The sequence below is a fragment of the Sminthopsis crassicaudata genome, chromosome 5, assembly GCF_048593235.1.
Source record: "Sminthopsis crassicaudata isolate SCR6 chromosome 5, ASM4859323v1, whole genome shotgun sequence".
NCBI lineage: Eukaryota > Metazoa > Chordata > Mammalia > Dasyuromorphia > Dasyuridae > Sminthopsis > Sminthopsis crassicaudata.
The window spans coordinates 7,421,782-7,443,107 of NC_133621.1; the positions used below are offsets into that span (position 1 = coordinate 7,421,782).

Here is a 21,326-nt window from a genome sequence, read left to right on the forward strand (position 1 = left end):
AACAATGGGACTATAATTAGGAAGATTTAAGTTCAGATCTGGACTCAGACTCTGGCCATGTGACCTTGGACAAGTCAATCTCTTTGCTTCAATTTCCTCCTATATTGAATAGGGATGATGAGAGCCCCAATGGGATCCATGAGCATAGTGCCTGGTACTTAGACAGCAGATAAATACTATTCTCTTCCCCCTTCCCCTTAACTAGGAGATGAAGTGAGTCTCTAAGATAATGATTATGACCAGCCATTCACTCCTGTGAAAATAGATTTGAAAACCGTGGCCTTGGCTCAGTGCCCCAGGAACCCTGGACTAAGAGACCTTCTCCTTGTCCTTCTGCCACCCTTCCCCCAGCCAGTTAAATCCCAGAGTGACAAGTTGAAAGGCTGACACCTTGGCTGGGCTTTATTTTAAATGCTCAATGATCCTTTGCTTGGGATCAGCGCTAATGGTGATGTGTCTTGGTCCAAAAGCTCTTGATTTGCAGACCATTGAATATCCTGCAAATTAATTAAAAATGAGTGCATGTGCTATTCAGGGGCCATGTGCTGAGTAAGCCTGTAAAGTCTAACCAGATGACATTTAAAAAAAAAAAAAGCTTCCTGCCATTTTGAATTTCAAAAATGAGAAATGCAGCTGGTTGTCTGTTTTTTAGCTTTCAACTGAGGTAACTCTTGAGAGGCAGTATAGCCTAGGGGTTAAAGTAAAGGGAAAACCTGGGTTCAAATCCTGCTTCTGGTCTGCAGTAGCTGGGAGCCTCCTGAACCTTGGCCCCTCTCTGGGCTCCAACTTTCTCTTTTGTAAAATTGCCATAATGTTTCCATCAGTAGCTACTTTGCAACCTTGTTGAAAGGCTCAGTTGGTAGCTGGGAAAGGCATGGAAACAGTTTAAGATGATAAATGTTACTTGTTATCTTCTGCTCCAACAATCTGGGATTTCATGAGGGCAGAGAACTTGGGATGGGGCAAGTCCCTTCACCAATCCACATAGCCTCTCCTCTGTGACTTAGCCCCAGACAGGCCAAATCAGACATGCTGAGCTTAGCCAGTAATTGGATCTCGGGCTTCTTCTGGTTTCCAGTCTGGTCTTCTTTGGCCCAAATGAGATTGGCCAGTCTCTTTACTTATTTATTCGGTGCCAGTCCTGTTTAAGGCACGGTGCCCGAGGTGATCCTCTGTAAAACACTTAGTAGGTCTTGCAGTGCGCACTCTAGATGCTCACTCTATATTCATTGGGAGGATTTGTTTTCTGGCTGCTGGCCAGGCCTTTGATCTTGCTCTTCTGAGCTGGAGGAGGGGGCAGGGAGGGTGGGGTCTCTCACGAAGAGCACCTGTTCCATTTGGGCAAAGACTGGGTTTATTGTCACTGCCAGCATGGCCGTCTGGATCTGGCTGTGGAAGCAGCCCAGAAGGGTGGTCATCCCGGCCCACTGACCAGTAACTGATGGCATGCATGCTCCCTGGATTTTTAGGAAGGGCTGAAAGACATGATTCCCTGTCTAAATCTTCACCCAAATCCTGCCCGGGCACACGTCCCTGGCCAAAGCCTTGAAGACCCAGGGGCAAGTAGGAAAGAGACAGTTGTTGGCAGTATTTTCTGGAAAAATGTTGTTTGATTGGTTTATTTTGGGCCCCATCATTAATTAATGTATTGAAAAACCATATTTTTACTTTTCTTATTTTCAACAGTATTTTATCTTTCCAAATACATGTCAAGGTAGTTTTCAACATTCGTGTTCCAAATTTTTCTCCTCCTTTATTTCCTCCCTTCCCAAGACAGTAAGTAATCTGATACAGGCTAAACAGTGCAATTCTTTTAAACATATTCCCATATTTACTATGCTTGCAAGAAAAATCAGACCAAAGGGAGGTAGAAACCATGAGAAAGAAAAATAAACAAACAAAAAGGTGAAAATACTCTGCTTTGATCCACATTCAGTGTCTCTCTCTGGATGCAGATGACATCTTCCATCCCGAATCTATTGGAATTGTCTTGATCACTACATTGTTGAGAAGAGCCATGTCTGTCACCGTTGATCATCACAAAATCTTCTTGTTACCGTGTACAATGTTCTTTTGGTTCTGCTCACTTGACTCATGTCTCTCCAAAAACTTGTGGTTTTACATCACTTATATTTCCCATTAAGATCCCTTCCATCCTCATTCAGGGACCTTTTAGAAAAGAGAGAGAGAGAGAGAGAGAGAGAGAGAGAGAGAGAGAGAGAAGGAGAAGAAGAAGAAGGAGGAGGAGGAGGAGGAGGAGGAGGAGGAGGAGGAGGAGGAGGAGGAGGAGAAGAAAAATAGCAGAACTAATCAACACATTGAAAAGTGTGATGTTATATATGGTGTTCAACACCCATAGTCTTGCACTTCTGCACAGTTAGGGGTGGGAGAGGGACTACCTCGTATATTGTTGAGCTGGATGATCAGAAACAAGTCATTTCTTCTTCTAGGTCTCATCTGATTTTTTATCTGTAAAATGGTGGTAGTAGTAGTAATAGTGGTGGTGGTGGTAATAATAGTATGTGTCCCAGAGGTGGTCGGGAAGATCCAGACAGACAAGGTATTTAAAATTCTTTGCAAGCAAGATAACTGTATAAATATGCATGCATATATTGTATTTAACCTATACTTAGCATACTTAACATGTATGCAACTGCCTGCCATCTAGGGAGAAGGTGGAGGGAAGGAGGGGAAAAGTTAGAACAAAAGGTTTTGCAAGGGACAATGCTGAAAGATTACTCAAGCATATGTTTTGTAAATAAAAAGCTATAATAAAAAAAGTTCCTTGCAAATTTTAATTTGGGACAAGATTGCAAGTCCAGCTGCCTCTGCTTTCTGATTTTCCCAGTATTCTTTTCACACTTATCTGCTTGAGGTCACTATTATTTGCCAGATAGGAATTCTGATAGGAGAGCTGTTCTTCCATCAGCTTTCAGCTTTATAATCTCTTATGAACGGTTGCCATGTTCCGAAGTAGACCAGGGGACAGGAGGTTTGGTAGCTTAAGGAGCTTGCTGTGAGCTCTGTCAGGGACCAAATAGATTTCCTCTGACTGAGGAAGGGGAGGACTCTCCCAGCCAGTTCTGTCCACATATAAACACATATATTAGTACATAGGACACACGTTCTTTTTATCTATATTGCATGTTAGCCTTTTAAATTCTGATTTTGAAAAGTCTATAGATCATGGAAGAAAAATGGAAACTTTCAATTTGTTGGTAATAACTTATACCATATGTACAATATGTACATTATTTGATGGGGTGAGGAGAAGGGAGCAGTTTTCTAATATACTTTCCAAATCAGTGCCCTGGTTGTTTGGGAAAGCTCAGAGTGAGGACTGGCTCTGGAGGTGGAGGATCTAGCTTCAAATTATGGCTTTATCATTTACAGACTTTCGTGACTGCCTGTAAATTATATCACTCTGGACCTTGGCTTCCTACTCTGTACAATGAATGTGTTCAAATCTTGCCCCATAGACTTCCTAGCTGTGTGACCATGGACAAGTCACTTCACCTTGTTTGCCTCAGTTTCCTCATCTTTAAAATGAGCTGGAGAAGAAAATGGCCAACTACTCCAGAATCTCTGATAAGAAATCTCTAAATGGGGTCAGGTTCAGTCATATATGACAAACAATGGAACAACAATAATGTTGGATAAAACCAGTAGAAAGGCTCATTCTGGCTCCAAAACCTATGATCCTAGCCACTTATAACTTCCCGTGACTTTTCCCACCTTTTGAGCCTCTACTTCATGTTTTCCTGAATTTTTATTTCAAACGAGATAATTGTAAAACACTTGGCACAGTGTCTGGTGTATAATAAATGCTACAGAAATGTTAGTGAATGTCTTCATCGTCGTAGTCAATACTGTTATTTTCTCATGGCCCACGTGTTTGCTTCTCTTTGGCTTTGCGGGCTTACTTGAGAGGAAATAAAGTATTCTCTACAGACTTTTCAGCCTTGTTGATTCTTCATCTAAGTCTTTTTCATCTCTTGAGTTTATATCGTTGACTTCTCTTTGTTTCCAAAAGAAAACAGGAAAGGTTGGTGCTTCCTGCTTCATGGAGACATGCCGAAATACAAGTGAACAGACCTATAATCTGTTTTATTAGAATTTCTTCTAAAGGAAGGAAGCCATTCACCAGAAGTCTAAATTTACTTTCAATTAAAATTGATTTCATAAGGGAAATGTTGTCATTGAACTAAGGTGACCTTTTGTTCTTTGTCTGGCGGGAACTTGTGGCTTTAGGTTGAAGAACTGAGCTTTTCAATTAGGAAATTAGAATAGGTTTGGCTCAGCTGATTTCTATTTTAAACAGCAGTCAGGAGGACTCAGTGCGGTCCATTTATTTTCCCCAGTAAGGACAAATGAGATCTAACTTATCTTTTACAGGCAGAAAGAGATGAAGTCAAAATTTCGAGGAGACATTCTTAAAATGGTGAGACTTTGCTGGTGCTGAATCAAGAACATTAGCACCCTAATCCATATCATCCCAATCCATAAAGTAAGACTATGTTACAGAAACTTTTTTCAACATTAATTTAAAAAAAATAGACATTTTAACCATCGTGATTATTATCTGCTTAGTCCTCTGGCAATATGGCAGGACCACATAGGAAGACTTGCCAGAATCATTTGCCTGTTGTTAAAATTGTTCAGTCATGTTCAACTCTTTGAGACCCCCTTTGGAGTTTTCCATTTTCCTCTCCAGCTCATTTTACAGTTGAATAAACTAAGGTAAATAGGGTAAAGTGACTTACCCAGGGTCACAGAGCTAGTAAGTGCCTGAAGCCAGATTTGAACTTCCTGACTCCATGACTAGCACTCTATCCCCTGCATGACCTAGCTGCCCCTTATCATTTACCCTTTTATTCCCCAATTCAGAACTCCTGGACAGTGATGGGCTTGGAGAATTGTCTTTTTTTTTTTTGCCTATTAATAAACTCTGACGTTTGTGTAATCTTAAAAAAAAAAAGAGGCAGCGTGAATTCGTGCTTAAAAAAGCTGCCTTTGAAGCCAGGAAGGCCAAGTTCTAGCCCCATTTCTGCAATATCCTGGCTGTGTGACATTAGACAAGTCCTTTAACTGCTCAGTGATATAGCCAGCAAAGCCCCTAAGTTGCAGAGAAGGTGTCAGGAGGAGGAAACTGAGGCTGACTGCCTTGTGATGGTTACATAATCAGTAACTATCAAGGAATCTTGGTGTTAGAGCCAGAGAAGCCTCAGAGGATCCCAGAAGTGAATGAAAAGGTAACTGTCAAGTATTTCATTTTGGCCAAGCACTGAACAGAGTGCAAATAGAAAAGCAAAATGGGCCTGCCCTCCAGTACATCATTCTAATCAGGGGAGGCCACACAGAGAAGGGGTCAGCTGCAGGGTGGATGGCAAGGCCTCAGAGCCCATTGGCAGGTTGTATGGCAGTGCCAGAAGCCTTTTTCAGATGAAGAAACCAACTCCAGAAGAGGAACTGTCATAATAAGTGTTAGGGATGGGATTCAAACTCCCCTCCCCCTCTTCAAATGCAATGTTATTTTCATTTTGAAACATGCCTTTTCTGACTCTTAATTTATGGAGTTTTTCTCATTGCAACATGATGGCCAATTAATGAGCCTTTCTTAGCTCGTACTCTGATACCTGGGACTTTCTGTTCTGCCCTGTTCTGCCCCATTTCTATCCTTTCACCACTGTTTCCCTCCATTGGGTGTCCTTGTTGTCACTGCCTTTGAGGATCCAAGAAGCATCTAGTCAGTATTAGTGTGCTATGTTTCATGGGTCACTCAGAGCATGACTGACAGCTGGACAGAGTAGTGGAAATTCACGCATCCACTTCTCTCTGTACCAAGTACCCCAAAGGGTCAACATTTTTCTTTCTCTGAAGGAGCTTTCAATCTAGTTGTAGAGTAAGAGTCACAAAAACTCTGAAAGAACGAGGAACAATAAAATAATATCACAAGGAAAGTGTGACCCGAGTGCCCCATGCTTCAGGGAAGATGTCTACTAGGACCACTGATAGCTGGAGCGGTCAGGGAAACTGGGCGGATTTCTGCTGGGCCTTGAAAGGGATAAGTGGGATTTGATTGGTTCAGCAGACTGCATGCAGGAGTTGTGGGAAGGCAAAGATGAGCATGGCTGGTTTGTGTAATGGTAAGGAGGCTCGTCTGATTAGCATAGAGGGTCAATGTTAAAAGGTAGATTGGATGGGGGTAGGTAGTTTATGAAGGTGCATGGTATCTTACTTGGTAATGTGGGCTGGAGTGATGGAGAGCTTCTCCACCAGTTTGAAGAGTTTACATTCAGGTCTATAGGAAGCAGGAGCCATTTTTTTTTTTTAAATAGAGAATAGACATGGTGCTCTAGTCATTTTAGGAGATTTCCCAGGTCTTGCTCACTCTCTGCCCTAAGGTTTTCCTTCATGAAATCTCATCAAACAATCAGGCAAACCAAACAAAAAGAAGAAAGAAATGAGGATCGAAAGTCATTGGAGAGTCTCTGTGGGGAATGGGCGTTAGCACAATCTGGATTCAGGGAGACCGGTGAGGGGGTTCTTACAGCCAACAGCATCATGTAGTGAATGACTAGATCCCATCTTGGAGCCTTTGTAAAAATGAAGAGGAAGTAACAGATAGGGAAGTTTTCATAAGAAAGAAATCACACGAGACTTAATGATTTCCTGAACACAGCTGTTATTGACAGGGAACAGGGAGGATTGTTTTAGTTGTATTTTTTTTTAATACAAAGGAATTAAATGAATTGATTCATGTTTTTATACCAATGGCTTATAAACTGATGGTCTGTTCCATCCTTCTTCCTCCGAGCAGGTGAATGTGTAAACCATCTCAGATAAATGGTGGTAATTGGGGCTTAGTCTTGTTCTCAGGAGCTACTCAGAAAACTGTAGCTTAATGCTAGTTCTAGAAAGCATACTTCCCCATATCGATGTGTTCTTTCACTTTGACCTTAAGTAAAAAATAAGAGAGTCCCAAGAGAACATTGGATATTTCCTCGTTCTTAAATATAACCTTTTATAGAACTATCTCGGGAGGAATTTTTTTTTTTTTTGGTGGGGAACTTCCCCTGGACCCATGTTTTGAACAATCAAAATATTTTTTATTATGAATTTGGTTTTTAATTAGAAAAAGTCATATGTGATTGTGAATCATGAAACCCTCTAGTCCTGGAACAATTGAAGATGAGTGCTCCCCCAAAGGGAAGTATAGAAAGTCATAACCTATACAAGAAGGGGACAGAAGGGAATTGGAAGACAGCCAGAGCCAAACAATGCCGTCAAAGAAATGGATGAGTGAAAATGGGCCGGGAGTGATGTGGCAGGTGAGGGTTCACAATTAGACAGATTGAGGAACTTTTATCCTTGCAACTTCAGGAAAAAGTAAGGAGGATCTCTCAGTGGCCACCCCCTCTGCCAAGGGCATCTTTTAGGAGGTCACAGTATGCACGAGACTGGCAGAGGCCAGTTCAGAATCCACAGGAGTCACCCTGTGGCCATCTGTGGGGAGGAGTACTCACATTGATATGGGCATAGATGTTTTTTGTTTTTGTTTTTTTCTCTGAGGCTGGGGTTAAGTGACTTGCCCAGGGTCACACAGCTAGGAAGTGGTAAGTGTCTGAGACAAGATTTGAACTCAGGTCCTCCTGAATTCAGGGCCGGTGCTCTATCCACTGCACCACCTAGCAGCCCCTGTGGGCATCGATGTTTATGGACTCAATGCTCATGAGAAGGTAGTCATATAATATTTCTAGTTTTCTGACCTCGATAATAGTTTCTTTCTTTCTTTTTTTTTTTTTTTAAATAAGTAAGATTTTTTTTTTTTTTTGGAGGCTGGGGTCAAGTGACTTGCCCAGGGTCACACAGCCAGGAAGTGTTAAGTGTCTGAGACCAGATTTGAACTCAGGTCCTCCTGAATTCAAGGCTGGTGCTCTATCCACTGCGCCACCTAACTGCCCCCCCCCCCCGAATAAAAGTTTCTAAAAACTGTCATAGAAAGATTTTATATCACCCTGGGAGATCAGATCATATTAGTTTTTGTAAGATTCCTGCTGTGCATTAAATTCAAAGGAAAAAAGATCACGATGATAAACCAGCAGCTGCTTTGGCCTGGGTCTTGAGACCAGCAGTCTCACTGTTGAAATACCCTGAATATACACCATTGTCAGCTCACTGGGCTAGGAATAAAAGCTGATATTTTAAGAAATAGCAGCTATAACTGTTATAATATGACATACCCCTGAAAACTCCTTCCCAATACTTCCTTATTGGTGCATTCAAGCTCCTCCATCTTCTGTGGCTCAGCCAAGACATGGTTCTATTTGGGACTCTTCACCCTTGATTCCTTAGAGATCAGTGGAGCAATGTGGAGAGAAGGAAAGACTGCTCCAGAGTCATTCCAGAGCAGTCTCTCTTCTCTAAAGGCCTTGGAGTAAGAAAGGAGAAACATCCTCAGGAGTAGTAGTGCCTGTGGACAATGGGTGCCCCAGCGCAAGTTTCTGTGTCTATCAGTGAGTTTTTTCAAGAAGTCTCTGTTCCTTTTCCCCCCCAAAAAAGGTGGCTTCCCATCTGTGTTTGTTTGATACCAGGTTAGGAAGGCCAGAGTGTAGTAAGTGCCTTCCTTTGCCCCTGAATTTGGCAATTCCTTTCTTTGCCTGTTTATGAGAAACACAGAGACACTTGAAAACCCTGAGTTACTGTTATGCAAAGGCTAGATGCCGCGTCTAGCTTTCGCGGTAGTAAATATTCAAAAACACTCAGCTGCTTCTTCAGTATTTAAGAGAGCTGGGATTGTGGTTGTGGAGGTGGATCCCCCTGCCATATAGCTCACAACCCCTCTACTGCAGGCGCAAATCTATTTAGTTAAATTATAATTATTGTCTAAGTCAGTCAGTTTAAAATATAATCCAACAAATGGGATAATTTTAGAAACAAACCACATTATATGTAGAAGGTTTTTCTGTTCCTAAACCAAAGTGGCAAGGATATGAAAAGAGCACAATGTACCAAAAAAAAATTGCCTCAATTTAAATTTTCCCTGAGTTTTTGCTCCTCCCAAGATAAAACCCCATTGTTTGTCATGTGTACATATATATATCTATATCTCTCTCTATATATAGATATACATATATATATATATATATACATATATATGTATGATCAGATCATATTAGTTTTTGTAAGATTCCTGCTGTGCATTAAGTTCAAAAGAAAAAAGATATATATATATATATATATATATATAAAGATCTCTCTCTCTCTCTCTCTCTCTCTCTCTCTCTCTCTATATATATATATATATATATATATATATATATATATATACAGGTGTGGATATAAGACACTCAAATGGTTTCTTTCAGATGCTATCTTCTTCTTCAAGTGGTCTTCTCCAATCAGAATTGATTTGGTCAGTTTCTTCCTAACGTGGAATCACTTTGCATTGACTGTGCACACATTCTCCCTGTTCTTTCTCTGTGTACTGGTGATGTCCCAGTGGAGAATGTACATTCCCTTCCCCGCGGGGCCGCTTTATGTCCCCAGCTCTTTTGTCTGCCACGTATTAGGCACTGACAAGTGCTTGTTGAATTGGACGCTTCTATAAATATGTCATTTCCAGACTTTCGTCAGCAGCCGTTCTCATTAAAGATCCTATTTAAAAGCCTTGGGTCCTTCTTTCCTGTGTCTCTCAAACTCTGCTTCTCATCATCATCTTATCCCACTCACATTTTCCAAATTCATTCTTGAGTTCTAGAGAACAGCTCTGAATGACTTATAGTTTTGTAGTCACTGGATATGTTGGGGGGTTTCCACGTTTCTTCGCCCATTCTCCCCGCTCAGCCCCATTGCTGCTGATCCATCCCAAGGGGAGATGCTGGTGACAATGGTAAGGGGTGGTCTTCTACAGAGAGCTCTCCGAGCCAGGCTCATTGCCCATCAGTATTTAGTGGTAGATTCCTCAGCTCAGAAACGTAATTGGTGAAAACACAATTAACATGCAGTAAAGGTTTTTTTGTTTTTTTGTTCCCCCCCCCCCGACTTGTTTTATTTTATTTTATTTTTCGAGTTTTTGAAAAGATTTTATGTTCCAAATTTTTTTTCTCTCTCCTTCCTTTCCTTCCCTCTCTCCAAGACAATAAGTGATCTAAGTTATATCTACACAATACTTTTCAACATATTTCTATGTTTGTCATGGGCAAGAAAAATCAGACCAAAAGGGAAAAAAACCACAAAACAGAAAAAAGCAAGCAAACAAAAAAAGGTGAACATACTATACTTTGATCCACAAATGTGATGACTTTTGAAATAGTCTTCGATCATGGAACATGCATTAAATATAAAGAGAAATTTGATATTTTTTTTCCTCTTTTTTCATCATTTATCAAAGTCTGCTCGATTCGAAATGGTTTATTTTTAACCAGAGCAAAAATCTTTGTGTGAATGTGGTGTAATCCAGAGAAACCTTGGGCGGGCAGGAGCTGCAGAGCCTGGATTTGGATCTCAGTTTTGGAAACTGAGAGCTGGAAAGCCTCTGCAGACATCATCAAATCCAACCCTACCATCTTCTCGATGAGGACTGAGACCTAGCTAGGTGAAGCAACTAAGATAGGAAGTGGTAGATCTAACATTCGAATTCAGGGCCTCTGATTCCAGCTGTTCCACCCTTATTGTGTGCCTTTGGACAAATTAAAAGGATTGGATGGTTGTCTTTAGCCCTCAATATCTGATAACCTTGTTTGCCTCCGTACTTAGAGACAAATTTTGCCAGATGTTAACTATTTCCAACAATAATTCTTTTCTAGATGTAAGCTCTTTGAGGGCAGAGCTTGTTTGATTTTTGTCTTTGTATTTCTAACTTAGCAGGAAATGTTGTTTGATTTGTATTCTAAATAAATCTCATTTCTTCTTCCCACTTTTTTTTTGTTGTTGTTGTTGCAGTTGGTTAGCCTGTTGCTGATTGGGATTGCTGCTTGGGGGATTGGCTTTGGCCTGATCTCTAGCCTCCGAGTTGTTGGCGTGGTCATTGCTGTTGGCATTTTCCTCTTCCTGATCGCACTGGTGGGACTGATTGGTGCCGTGAAGCATCACCAGGTGTTGCTGTTCTTTGTATCCTTTGGGGATAATGTGGGGTTGGGGGTGAGATTGTTTTGTTTTTTTTTTTTTTTTTGCTTTTCCATCTTCTTTACAGCCTTCACTTGTTATTAACTACTTAATTAACAGGATTAATCAATTATGTAGTTTTAGAATTGTGATTTCATTGGTATCCTGGGGCAGAAAATCTATCTGTTGATGCTAATCTCCAACTCTTCAGCAACCAATGATCTGAGAGAATTGATTGAGAACACTGAGAGGGTATGGGACTTTCCCATAATTACTCAGCTAGTATTTAACAAAATCTATCAAATTGAAATTAGATTTTCCTGACTCCCAGCTGTCACTTTGCCTCTCTCCAAGCAAAACATTTTTTCCTAAAATTTCTAAAATTATTATTCAAGTCAAACTAATGAAGGTCAAGTAATGCAAGAGTATATACATCCATTGAAGAAGCCCTGCTGCAGTGATTCATTGTAGCCGGGGAGTGGACCTGGGACTCTGGAAGTCTCTGTAATGTCCCACCAACCTCAGGGAAAGGCTTTATGTATGGGCCCATTGGTTGATTGTCTAAAGGCATTCTGGGGAAGGATGGATTTGGAGCCAGAGGACTCAAGTTACAATTCCAGCTCAGTCCCTTATGATCTCTATGACTGAACAATTCAATTTAATTCAATTCAGCAGACACTCATTAAGCCACTTCACCTCTGTGGGCCTGTTCCTCATCTGTCAAATTAAGAGGATTGAACTAGATAAATCCAAGGCAGCTTCTGGTTCTCAACCTTCGCTCCTATGTTCTGCTACCCAAGGATCAGCTTGCTTTAATTCAGGGAAGCCAGTTGGTCTCTGTGTAATAATCTTTGGCTACAACAGGCTCTTTCAAACTATCAACTAAGTTAAATGTGTCTTAGCCTCTGTTGGTAAAGAGAATTTCCACATTAACCAGATGACAGGTGCTTAAATACCAAATTTAAATTAAATTCATTTTAAATTAAATTTAAATTAAAATTAAATACCAAAAGTTAAGAAGAGAGGAAACTTCTTGGGCAGTAAATATGGTGTCTGTTTTTTGTGGCTTCAGTGCCCACTTAGGGCTTGGCACAGAGTCAGCACTTAATTCCTTTTCTTCTCTCTGGATGTGACTCAGGCTGCCCAGTGCTGTGTCACTTGATCAATATTTGCTCATGGGTATTATCCACTGAGGCAGAGGTGAACAATGGGAATTGGCCACTTTCTCTCGGAGTACAGGAACTCTGTAGCATATGGCTTGCTCACCTTCCGGGTGTGGGCTTGTATTCTGCTCTTGAGAAATGGAGAGACTAGAATATACTTAGTCACAGGCTAAATATCTCCCCGATTTTCCCAAAATGCTCAATGAAGACATTTCTTGAGCACTCATTATACACTTGCTTCCATACCCTGCTCAAATAATTCAATATGATAAGCATTTATTAAGCGCCTACTATGTGCTTGTCACCATACTTAGTGTTGGGGGATAGAAAGAAAAAAAAGAATAGTGACTTCTCACAGGGGGGTTTACATTTTATCTGGAAAGTTTATATTCCACTCAGCCACCATTGGCAGTATAATGGTGGATGATTTAGGGAAGAGTCTGAAAGGAAAGTTAGTTTATTTTAATAAAGCTGATTGTGTTTAAAAAAAAAAATAGATTGTTTTATCCCTGTAGGGATTATCTACTTTACGGTTTATTTTAATCCTAAGCTTCTTTTCCTCCATCACCCAGCATTATCTTGCACCTCTTGCCCTTGATATTATGAGGTATCTGATTGAAATTCACAAAAATGGTAGATTTAGCATAAGCCAAGCTGGTGAGGAAAGGAAATCTGCTGCCCCCTAAGTCAGCAAAGAATACACATTAAGACCTGGGATAAAGTCTCTTTGATTTTGCCCTGTGGTATCCTTGGGATTTTCTTTTCAAGTTTGGATGCTGAATTTAAAGACGAGATAGTTAAAATAGCTGCTGAAAGAGGTATTATGTGCATCCTTTGGGATCTTGGATAGAGAATTGAGAAGGTTTAAAAACCATCTCCTTTCACCCCATTCCTCTCAGCCATGGGGAATGGAAGCACGACATGGACTGCCTTGTGTTCTCTCTCCAAGCAAAGCTGTAAGCCCCAGGACTAAACATGGAACCGAATGCCCATAGGATTCTCCATCTGGGCTTACAGGCTCGTTGCTGGAAGGAGCCCCCAGGATTGCTCTAATGATTCTCTCTCTTTCCCCCTATTTGTGCTGAAACTCAGGCAAACCTTGGATTTTAGATCTTAGGATCTTAGTTCAGGTGGAAGTAAAGGCTGCTTCGGGTACAGCATGGTGGGACTGTTTCAGTGCCTGGACTCCCTTGACCTGCTCTGATTTCTCCCCCTTCCTCCAGAGCACAAGGCAGCTGGCTTTCCTCGGCCCCTGCTGCCAGCTCTGCCTCCTTCTGGAAATGAATCCTTGGGATTCCTTCGTGTTCATTCCCCAGGGCAATTGCTGGTTTTCCCTAAGGAGAATCTAAGTTCTTTGAGGATAAGGATTGTTTTGTCTTTGTCTTTCTACATCTCCATAGTGAGATGAATGAGTTTTTGCTGAATTAAATGGAGTTTAAAAAAAAATATTTATTTATAATTTTTTCCACAGTATATATGCATGAGTAATTTTTAAAATAATATTATCCCTTGTATTCATTTTCCCAAATTATCCCCTCCTTCTCTCTACTCCCTCCCCTTGAGGACAGGCAATCCCATACATTTTACATATGTTACAATATAACCTAGATACAATATCTGTGTGTAAATACCATTAAATGGACTTTTTTAAAAGATTTGAATATGGCAAAAGCCAGTATGTCATAGTGGGCAGAACCTTGGAGGCTAATGTCCTGCACCAGATGCCCACAAGTGTGGGACTCTGGGAGCATCTCTGGTCGCCTCAGAGTCAGGCTCTAAGGAATTCTCTAAGCTAATTGGAGAACTGCCCTCTGACCTTACTACCCCATGAACACTCTGAGTATTTAGGGCAGCAGGAAACCACTGTGAACAGCAGCCAGCCAGCTTCCAAGTCACCAAGGCCTGGGCACAAGACCTGCCTCAGACACGTGCCAGCCCGAGAGTCTGGACAAGCTCGCTAGGCTGTAAGATGCCCATCCGCCTTAGTGATGGAAGTTCTCACTCACTTAGGAATTCCCAACACCCATGAAATCATGCATTCAGAGCCTCTTATTGAGTGTCTTCACAACCACATAGAGTGTATGCATTTGTGTGTGTGTGTGTGTAGATTGTAGTTGTAAACATTCTATGTAAACATATTATAGTGCATGTACTATTGGCTTAAAAATTCTCAATTTATCCTATAATAGAAGTGGTTCTTTGGTTCTCTTAATGCATCAGTATCTGCCCTGTAGGGCCAAGCCTTCTCCTATGTTCTGGAAATGTTATGATCCCAAGGGGTTCTGCACCCTGGCCACATCTCCACCTGGAGGGGTCAGCACCTTGGACAGGGTTTGCCTTTGATCACCAAAGCAGCACACAAGTTTCCTTCACTCATCTCCCAGTACATGATCATTCTCTTACTGGTCTTCATCATCCAGTTTTCTGTGTCCTGTGCTTGCTTAGCCCTGAACCAGGAACAGCAGGTAAGGAGACCCATCCTCCCCTTCTTGTACATTGGGATGTGAGCTTGAAGAAAGGTGGGAGAGGTCATGGGATGTAACAGCATCTCTCTGGCTTGGACTGTCTTGAGAACTCTAAAGACCCCTCCTTCCATCATCCCAAGATTACATCTTTCCAGTATCTTCCTCAATGGCCCCCCTCTTTTTTTTCACCAAGATGCCCTGAGACTTTGGTTAGGAATATTTGCAATGTTGTTTTAGTGGCTATTTAAAAAAAATTATTATTATTTTTATTTTCACATTACCTGCTTGTTGGAGGGAGGATTGAGAGCTGGAAAAAGTTACCCTTTTGTTAAAATAGCCCTCTGTTAAAGGTCTATTTCTCAGAGTAATTAATGTTCTCTCCCATTTTTACATTTTAAAAAATTTCCATGATTATTATTGTAGCTTTTAAATTTATAAAACATATGCATGGGTAACTGACCCTTGCAAAACCTTCTGTTCCAAATTTCCTCCTCCTTCCCCCCACCCCCATTTTTTACATTTAAGGAGAAAAGTTTTCCTGGACACATGGTCAGAGAACCGGTCTTGGAATCAGATTCCTGTCCCACCCTGAACGCTAGAATGACCATGTGACCTTTGTCAAGCCACCTTGTCCCTTAGTGTTCCAGGCAAGTCTCTGCAACCATAAATTTCAGACGATGTTCCAGCCTGCAGTTTCTTGGCCTGGAAATTCCCTATCTGAATGAAATCTCAGGTCCGCTCCCCCTCCTAGCCCTGTGAATTGTTTGAAGAGGCAGAGCAGCATAGGGGCTAAAGAGCCGGCCTTCCTATCAGGAAGGGCTGGATTCAAGTCCCACCTTTGACACATGGGTTGCAGAGCTCTGGGCCCCTGGACAAGTCAGTGAATGCCTCAGATCCCAGCGAGCTCAGGGCTATAAGTGCAGAACCATTTGCTTGGGCAGAGGGAGTTATTACTACAAGAAGGTTCAGTCTCAGATTCAGAAGTTTCCTCCGCTTCATAAACTCATAGAGACATACCCTTGCAGAGAATGGGGAGGAGCTCCCCTCTCTCTTGGCACAGGAGGAGTTCTCCTGGAACCCCTTCCAATCTCTTTGAAAGAACGGTTAGTGCAGAAATGCTCCCAGGGAAGGAAGCCCCAGCCCGGCTCCAGAACCTGGCTGTCTCTTCTTCCCCCCTCCTTTGGGTCACTGATGTTTCCAAGTTGGCTCCTGCCTCCTCCTCCTCCTCCATCCCCCCTAAAGTGTGGATGTTTTCTAGGGCCAGCTTCTGGAAGTGGGATGGAACAACACAGCCAGTGCCCGGAATGACATTCAGAGAAATCTGAACTGCTGTGGTTTCCGGAGCTTTAACCCCAACGACACCTGCCTTGCCGTAAGTTCTCCAGTCGGCTTAATTTTGCTAAAACTGTCCAAGCCACCGAGTTGGACGAGTCTTGAAGGCTTGGAAAAGTAGGGTTATCTGGACTGAAATAAAGGCCAGAAGCTGCTGCTGTCTCCCTCTCTTGGGGATACTTACCTTTTGTCCATACTCCTGGGACTATCAGGGACTCCTATGTCCACTCTCTGGCACCTGACAACCAATGAGACTCTAGGAATAGATATTTGGGATCAGACACCTCCAGCAGCTTCCCATCTCTAGGATATAGGAAGAGCTCTGGATTTGGGGCTGTATGGACCTGGGTTTGAATATCAACCAGTTCTTGCTACTTGTGTGACTCTGGGAACGACTTCCCCTGACTGAATTAAGCTAGATGGGAAGTGCTAGATTTGAAGTCATAAGTCCTGAGTTCAAATTCTGAAATTTACTACTGATATAACTTTTGGGAAAATTACCTACTCTCTGTAAGCACCTCAGTTCCCTTATCTATAAAATGAAGCAACCTCTAAGGCCCCTGCCAACTGTGAATTTTATGGCCACTCCATTTTTGTACAGATCTGGACTTTCTAGTCCACTGCCTAAGAGTTCAGGGTAGTGAGGTCTTCTGGGAAGGCAGTGATATGGCCCCCTTACAGTGAGAATGGTGGAAGGAGATTTGTTTTACCAGAGTCCAGTTCTATTATGACTAGTTCTATTATAAATTATACCATACTAAGCAGGAAGCATTTTGAGGGGAGCGTTCCTCTCCATTATATTCATCCCCACTTTAGAAGATTCTCCTTTACTGGGAAGGGGGCTAAAAGCATTTGACAACTTTTCTCTCTCTGTCCCCCTGAGTCTGACCTTGGAGGCTTTTGGGAGCCTGATAGAATGTCCAGGGACCTGCTGCTTCTATTCAGTGGCTGTTATTAAGAACTTAAGGCAATGCAAAGTTTTTCCGTGGGAATTTTTGGTTTTTAAATCAACCTCCCTGTCAGAACCCTAAGTATAATGGTAGGATCAAGGTTGAGTCAAAGGCCCAGGCCACAGTCCTTCCAAGAGAGAGGATGTCCACTTACATGGGAACCTCCTAAATATGCATTGTTCTCTACAGAGCTGCTTTAAAAACAGCCACCATTGTTCTCCCTGCGCTCCAATCATCGAAGAATATGCTGGAGAGGTGCTGCGGTTTGTAGGTGGAATTGGTCTCTTCTTTAGTTTCACAGAGGTAAGCATTTGAGACCATCATGTAGGAAGGTGCTCCCCCATGTGGGAAATTGTGGGTGCAAAATGTAATCAAGGGGCTGAATTCATTGCTTCAAGGATTGGGATTCCGTCAGTCATTTCATCGACAGTCATCTATTAAATGCAGGTCCTGTGGGTACAAAATGAACAAAAATAAATAAAAGTTTTAGCTTAGCATAGGAGAACTATGCTAAACACTGAGGACAAAATATAGTCCCTGCTTTCTAGTCGAATGGATTACCCAATTGTACCTTTTGATTCCCCAAGAGAGCCTTTAAAATCAGCACGAGAAGTTGGAATATTTTTTATTGATTTTAAAGCATAGTTTAATGTCCCTGTAACCTTAACCACATGCCTTCTCCTGCCAATGTGGCTCCATCCATGTTTGCTCATCCTGTGCAGTTTTTGTTTACGACCTCCCATAAATCTTTCACGTGAAGTCCATCCGATGTATTCGGGGCCTTCACCTCAGGTCTTTGACATGGCTGTAGACTGCGGCCTTCCTGAATAAACCCTCATTCTCGCTCTGCGATGGGGTTGTCTTTTTTCCAAGTGTACAGCTCTCAGGTGAAATTCTTTGTAGCAATTTTTGTAAGTTGAAACTATGTACAAGTTATTGTGGGTTTTGTTTTTAATCGGGCTTGGGTGAGCCATGGAAAGAATTACAAGACACAGCTAAAAAGCAACTGACTTTTTTTCCCAATATAATAGTAATTTCCCCACCACCATCCCTGCCCCCCCCCAAAAAAGGGAGGAGGTGTTTTATTTAGTCTTTAAAGCAGCAAGTTCATTTTTTTAAGGGTTGCCCTTGTTTCTCCATTTATTTTCTTTTAACCAACCCTGTAACCAGATTCTTAAAAAAGATCATTGATGGGGCAGCTGGGTGGCGCAGTGGATAGAGCACCAACCTTGAATTCAGGAGGACCCAAGTTCAAATGTGGTCTCAGACACTTAACACTTCCTCGCTGTGTGACCCTGGGCAAGTCACTTAACCCCAACCTCAGGGGAAAAAAAAAAAAAAAAGATCATTGATACTCTCACTTCTTATAGTCTGCCTTCTTCAGCCATTGAGGGCATTCAGCACTTTTTCTAGAATTCTTCAGGTGTCTTTTCTTTAAATAAATAAATGAATAAATATTCAATAAAGTTAAGAGGAGAAATCAGTCCCTTTGCTACCAGTCATTTGAGGGACCTAATTTTCTGATCTACAGCCCAACGTCTAGTGTTTTATTTACATTGCCTGAAAATAACCCACATCTGTTTGTTTTCTACAGATCTTGGGAGTTTGGCTGACCTACCGATACCGGAACCAAAAAGACCCTCGGGCCAACCCGAGTGCCTTCCTTTGATGGGTGATTGAGGCTGATCTCCCGCATGGTCCCTTCCTTCTTCCTTCCTGTTACATAGAAATTAAGCTAGTTGTCCTTTTCATTAATTAAGTGAACTTTCTCTTTTAAAATGCCCCCATAGAAGGGAGAACTATCTGTTTTTGTTTGTAGCTAGCCCACTTAGCCCGTCTTCCCCATGCCTCTGTTGAAACACCTCCTTCTGAATGACATCATTCCCTTTTGCAGCCATGCTGCCAGTCCGTGCCAGTGCCCCGATGCCTTTCTTAGCCTTTGTACACATAGAGAAAACTTCAGTGGTGTTCTCGTTGTCGTCCACCTTATGACCAACACGTCTCTGCCTCTTGGGTGGCACTGGTTGTTGAGAAGGGATGGGAACTGGAGAAAGACGGGGATTTGATCTGTAAGTGATTCTTTTAGTTTCGATGAGTTTACGGAAGGGACTCCCCTGCTCCACTCTCCCCCCATTCTCAATATCCTTTTCTTTTTCTTAAGAGAAACTTTGTGTGGAGTAAAATTCAATTAATTAAAGTGTTGATTCAGGTTTTGTCATCTTACTTTAGGACATAATTGCTGTTATATAGAAATAGAAATGTGATTTGGTAAAAAGTGGTAGGGAAATGACTCATCCTGAGACCTGTACAGGTGGGTGACTTCTAGATACCCCCCAACTCACCTCCATGTGATTGATAGGTGATCAATCCTGAATGCATCCGTTCTGATGATCTTTTCACAACAATGAATCCAGGCTCAAATCCTTCTACTTTTACAAAAATCAAAGCAATCGTACTATCCCGTGGGGTGAAAACACGGTGATCATGATGCCGCTTGATCTCCCTCTTCCTGAGAAGTCCGCGGTGATTGTCCCAGGGAAGCTTTCAGAAACAAGCTCTTGGAATGTGATTGTCATGATTTCTGGTTTGAATAGAATTGTAGCTATGTCATTTATTTAAAAAAATAAAAGATGGAAAACCTTGTGTGGGTTAAATGCAAATGGAGGAGAAAAGAAAGACTTCATGTGTGGGCTGGTCCCAAAGAGCTGATTTTTCCCTCTGTGGATTTCTTAGAACCAGGTTCTGCCCATTTGGTGCGGATTCAATCAAGGAAATCCGACTTGATGTGATGGATCGGCCGGCAGATCGGAGAAGGCCTCCATAGCCTGGCTTTCACACTTAAATCTATGTGTGTCCTGTGCGGACGGTCGGTCTTGATTTGCAGAAAAATTCTCCTTATGGAGACTTATAGGACTTAGGTTGGCGCTACCTCATTTGGGCACAGTCCCCAGGAGATGGACCCTGTGGTTTGGGAAAACATCTCTGGGCATGGATACCCAGGAAAACCGCAAACATTTCTTTAGCCAGGCTCTAAGTGAGCCACAGCCAGCCAGCCAATAGCTCCTGCCCTCGAGGAGCTGACGTTCTCTGGGGGCCTAAAACTTCAATAAAGAGTACTGAAAATTGAGGAGAAATAAATAGTACCAAAAATGAGGTTAACTAGCACTAACCCAGGGGGAGGGGAGAGGGGAAGGGAGAAGGGAAGGCTTCTCGGAAGTGGGCAGACAGAAGAAGGAAGGCAGGGATTCTGAGAGAATAAAATAGTTGTGATCGTCAAGGAGCCACTTCATGGGAAGGAATTGGGATGAGTGATGGGGGGGAGTAAAATTACTAGGGATTGGAAAAGAGGGATATGGAAGAAGACTGGGGAGGTGGGCAGGAGCCAGATGGAGAAAGCCCTTAAATGCATGTATATCTAGGATTCTCTTAAATGTCTCGGATTCCTCCTTTTGGGGGATTCCCTCCACAACTCAGATTGCAACCCCTCATCTACACCTTCTACAAATTCATTACAGGGGCTCAGGTGATCCCCCTTCCTCTGAGGGACGAGGCTCTTTCTCCACACATTGCAAGGCTACAGTGGAAAAGTCTGGCTCTTAATAATAGTAATAATAATAGTAAGTTATTATCGTTACTAGCTTCTGAAGATGTAAAGAATTAGTTTCATCTTAGAGACTTTCTTTTTTATTTAAATAATGTAACTTTGTAATTTTTCCCCCTCCTTTCCCTTAGTCCTATTTTACCACCCATCCCTCCCCGTAACAAACAATTGAGCTCCATGAATCAATTAAGACCCTCTTGGACTGGGTCTACGTTATTTGATTTCTCTCAGGAACCACCTTTCTACCAAGAGATAGGAGGTCTGCTGTGACCTTTGGATCTCTGCATTGACTAGAGTTCTGTTGTCTTTCAATGCAATTTTCTTTCCCTTTCCTTTTCCTCTCCTTGCGCCTGAATCTTTCTCTATAACAGCCCCTCCTCTCCATCTTGTTCAGGGTGGTGATAATTCCCAACTCCTAGAGGTCTGAGGCTCTCCCCATTAAGGATTCTCAGAGTTGGAATTGGTTGGAACCCTCCAGGTCCTTCATTGCATCCGGTCTTAAGTCATGAGCTGAATGACCCTAGGCAGGTCCCTTAGCCTAGAAGCCCCTGTTATGTATGTACAAAGTGAAAGATCTCTACTTGGTGGCTCTAAACTCTCCTTGGCTCTAGGACATCTTATTTTACAGAAAAAGTGGAGGAGTACAGTGGCTTTTCCAAGGTCACAGAGAAGGCAAATGACAGAGCCACAATTTGAACCCAGTGTTCTG

At 42.1% G+C, this 21,326-nt stretch overlaps 1 protein-coding gene across 1 annotated transcript in view; it reads left to right on the top strand.

The window, feature by feature from the left end:
• Nucleotides 1-19,676, top strand: part of TSPAN13 (tetraspanin 13) — a 30,913-nt gene extending 11,237 nt beyond the window's left edge. Inside the window, exons 2-6 of the mRNA XM_074268093.1 lie at nt 10,945-11,112; nt 14,654-14,734; nt 15,993-16,106; nt 17,206-17,319; nt 18,611-19,676. Coding sequence (XP_074124194.1) covers nt 10,945-11,112; nt 14,654-14,734; nt 15,993-16,106; nt 17,206-17,319; nt 18,611-18,685 — 552 coding nt within the window. The 3' untranslated portion in view covers nt 18,686-19,676. The remainder of the gene's footprint in view (nt 1-10,944; nt 11,113-14,653; nt 14,735-15,992; nt 16,107-17,205; nt 17,320-18,610) is intronic.
• Nucleotides 19,677-21,326: the final 1,650 nt, after the last annotated feature.